A 3,625-nucleotide genomic window follows, 5' to 3' on the forward strand; every position below is an offset into this window, starting at 1 on the left:
GTCCCTACCTGACATTAAACCCATGTCACCTCCCAGATGTCCTTTCCATTAAGCACAGGGGATGCCTGGGAGTGGGGTCCATGCCCAAGCCCCAGTCCATCACCAACCAGAGGTACTGCCAGGCCCCCTCAATGTCCTGCTGTCTTGCTTCTCCCCACACGTGTCTGCTAAGCAGCCCGTTCAGGTCCATTTGCCATGTTGCCAGGCCACAGCAGCTGAAACCTGGCCTGCTGCTGCGCTTCAGCATCAGTGCAGGCTGATCTCCCGCTGCCCCCACACACCACGCTGAGCTCATGCATGGGTTAAACTTCAGTGCAAACTGACAGCCTGGGATGTAATTGGTACCTGCTGGCCCTGCTGCCACATCTCTGCGAGGACAGTGGAGCCACCTCTTGCTGTGGTCACCTTCCACAGTCCTTGGTGTCCTCCTACCACTTTTCTTCTTGCTGATGCATCAGTCTCAGTGCCCTGGGGTCAGGGCTCCAGCCCAGAGCTCTCCACTGCAGCCCCAGGGTACAAGTTGGGGTCTCCAATCCAGTGTCCTCCCGCCTTCCTTGCAGTCTCCCACCCCTGTGTTGCCAGTTCTTTTGGCAGCTCCTGCAGGCACCCATTGCCCTGTGCGGAGCTCCTGCACTGAGCGCCAGCTGCTGGGATGCACCGGGAGTTGTGCCAGCATGAGAGGTGATGCTCAAGTGGTAAGGGGATGCAGGTAGCCCAATGTGGGGCCCTGGGGAGGGTGCAGGAGGTGGGAGAAGACACGCACCTTCCTCCCCACACACTGGAACTGCCTCTACCCCTTCTGTGGGACCCCTTGACCCTCCTGAGCACCCCATGCCCTGCACCAGCCCCGTGCATTGGGCTGGAAGTGCCACGGAAAATGTTAAGGGCCAAGGTCTCAGCTGAGGTGAACAGGTTCCGGCCTCCAAAGTTGGTGGAGTGGCACCCATCTGCACCAGAGGAGCGTCTGACTGTGCATATACTTATATATATATTTATATATATGTGTGTGTGTATAGATATATTACATAAATATATATGTATGAAATAATTTAAGAAACATCCGAGACAGCATGCTGTGCTCTTGTGTAGGGCTGGGGAGGAGGAGGCGGCAGCTGCTTGCCTCCACCCCACCCTGCTCCACCAGCTTTGATTCACAAATGGGAACAGTCTTGGATTAAATTAAAAACCGCGCACACACACGCACACACACGACACGGTGCAGAGGCTGGAAAACTCAGAGGTGTGATGCTGGAAAGTCCGCGTGTCCCTGAAGAGATCAGATCAACTGAAGCCGAAGGAGGGGAAATAAATAACTGAAGGGAAACCACCGGAGGGGATCTCACTTGTGCTGGTGCTGTCTCCAGCACTGGGTCCCCTGTGTCTGCCCAGGCCCCTGTGGGGACACAGAGACAATGTCACAGCCCTGCTCTGTCCTAGTTGGGCTGTGGGGAGGTTGGGAGAGGCTGGTGGGATGTGCACTTCCTGCTGCATTTGCCTTGGACCTGCTTTCTCCTCCACAACACGCTTTGCTTTCACTCCATCCTGGGGCTGAGCTTTTTACCATCTTGGTCTTCAAGGATGAAAGGGCAAACCCAGCCCCAACTAACCCCTCTCCTCTCTCTGCAGAAAGTTCTCCTGGAGCTGGGTCCGGTCCAGCTCAATCCTGCCCACCAGCAGAAGACCTCCTTCCCATGGACTTTCAGAACAAACGACATTTAAAAACCAACCCTCAAACCCTAGAAAAACCCGGCACCATGTAAATTACCAGTTTCTTCCAAAACTCCTCATTCCCCATCTCGCCCTCCACAAAGATCCCAGAGGACCGACAGATCCCAGCTCCGCCATGCTCCGAGCGATCGCTGCCGGCTGCAGCGAGGATGGAGGGCTGGGAAAGAAACCAAACCGAGCATGTGAAGAAACAACCCAAAGGCCCTGGACACTCTTCCCCTGGCCCTCTCCTCTGCGGGAAATGGAAAGCCCCCAGGTCCGCAGCAGCTGGGCTGCGGATCAGCTGGGCAGCAGGACGTGCTCCAGAAAGTAGCTGATGGAGTCCCAGTGCTTCCAGAGGAAGAAGAGAAAGAGAACGAGCAGGGCGGTGCTGAGGATGCGCATGCGGGTCTTCATGAGCGGGGTGATGAAGTTGGCGATGGTGGAGACGAAGACGAGCAGCACGGCCATCAGGGCCAGTATGACGTTGATGAACTTGCCCAGCAGCGCCCGGGCATTGGCGTTCTCCACCCCTTCCAGCTGCACCACTTGCTGCTGCTGCTGCTGCAGCTCCAGCTTGGTGACCCGTGTCAGGCAGGACTCCACCGCCTCCTGCAAGGGACAGCTCGTCACGGCAGGCCAGTGGTGTCAAAGGGTGCCCTACAGGGACTTTCAGCACCTGCCCCGTGCTCTGAGACCTTGCTGCTGCAAGATTTTCCTTGCACAGCTCTGCTGGGTGACCAGCTCGGCTGGAAAGGGGTTTCCCTCTACAAACCCTTGTCCCACACCATGTACAAGCCATGCCCATCCTGCTCTGCCTGTACCAGGGAAGGTCTCGGTGTCAGGAGTATCTACTGCAGCAGGGGGGACAAACTGGGACAGAGGGGACTGTGTGTTGGCCCACACGTGGCTCCTAACAGCCAGCACTGCAGCCATCCACCCAGAGCCTTGCCCTGCTTTCAGCACCCAGAGCTTTTAGCACAGCAGGGACTCACTGGGTCACAGTCAGGGATTTTGGGGACAGTTGGCTGAGGTACCTGCTTCTTGCTGTGACAGCATTGCAGCGAGGACCCCATCTGGAGGGTGCTAGAGAAAGGGATCCTCCTTGCCTACTCCCTCTCCCATCCCACGGTCCCTCCTTTGCCCCACAGATGGAGGGTGCAGCTGAGCCCTCATGCTCCCCTACCTGGATGTCCCGCGCTCTCTCGTAGGACTGGTAGGCCACCTTCTCCTCCATGCTGGCCAGCTCCTGCTTCAGGTTGGTCATTTCGTTCTGGTGTAGCTCAGTGAGGTCATTCAGCTGCTCCTCCAGGCGCTCGTACCTGCGTACGAGGGGGTGAAGGGGCACTGGGGAGGGCAGATCTCCTTGCAGACCCCCTGCTCTCCTCCTGGCACTAGGGAAAACACCCGGCTCCTCTAACCCACCCCACTCCTGGCTGTAGCTGGTTATAGCTGCAAAGGGAAAGCATGGCATGATCTTCCACAGGAGCAGTGCTGCCGGGGGGTCTGGCAGGGAGGGGGGCAGAGACTGCAGATCCCCATGTCCTTGGCATTCATGACTTTGCTGGACAAGCCCAGGACAGTGGCCTTGTGGTCCCCAAAAAGCCCCCCTGGGTGACACGTCTGCCACCCCTGCACCTGCCATCCCTACCTGTACCGTTCCTCCTGCAAACACTGTGTCATGTAGGTGTAATCCCGCTGCAGCTGGGCCTTGAGATCCTCCATGGAGTCCTCCAAGTGCGACTGGCTGTCCTTGATCTCCCGGAGCTCCTCCAGGATGGTGTCGAAGTTATTGTGGTGGCTGTCCAGCGTGTTAGACTTGGGACTCCCCAAGCCGCCAGGTCCTGCCCCCGAGTTGCTGCCACCAGCTGAGCCGGAGGTGGCACTGGAGCACTCGTCATCGCTGCCCTACTTGGGG

General features: G+C 57.8%; 1 protein-coding gene across 1 annotated transcript in view; it reads right to left on the bottom strand.

The window, feature by feature from the left end:
* Positions 1-1,889: 1,889 nt before the first annotated feature.
* TMCC2 (transmembrane and coiled-coil domain family 2) overlaps positions 1,890-3,625 on the bottom strand; it is a gene marked incomplete at its 5' end in the record, with an annotated part of 2,537 nt that continues 801 nt past the window's right edge. The window contains 3 exon segments of the mRNA XM_010143633.1: positions 1,890-2,319; positions 2,894-3,029; positions 3,359-3,625. The exon segment at positions 3,359-3,625 is cut by the window's right edge and continues 33 nt beyond it. Of these exon segments, the coding sequence (XP_010141935.1) occupies positions 2,008-2,319; positions 2,894-3,029; positions 3,359-3,625 (715 nt within the window).

This window comes from Buceros rhinoceros, unplaced genomic scaffold, assembly GCF_000710305.1.
Source record: "Buceros rhinoceros silvestris isolate BGI_N320 unplaced genomic scaffold, ASM71030v1 scaffold40230, whole genome shotgun sequence".
Classification (NCBI taxonomy): Eukaryota; Metazoa; Chordata; class Aves; order Bucerotiformes; family Bucerotidae; genus Buceros; species Buceros rhinoceros.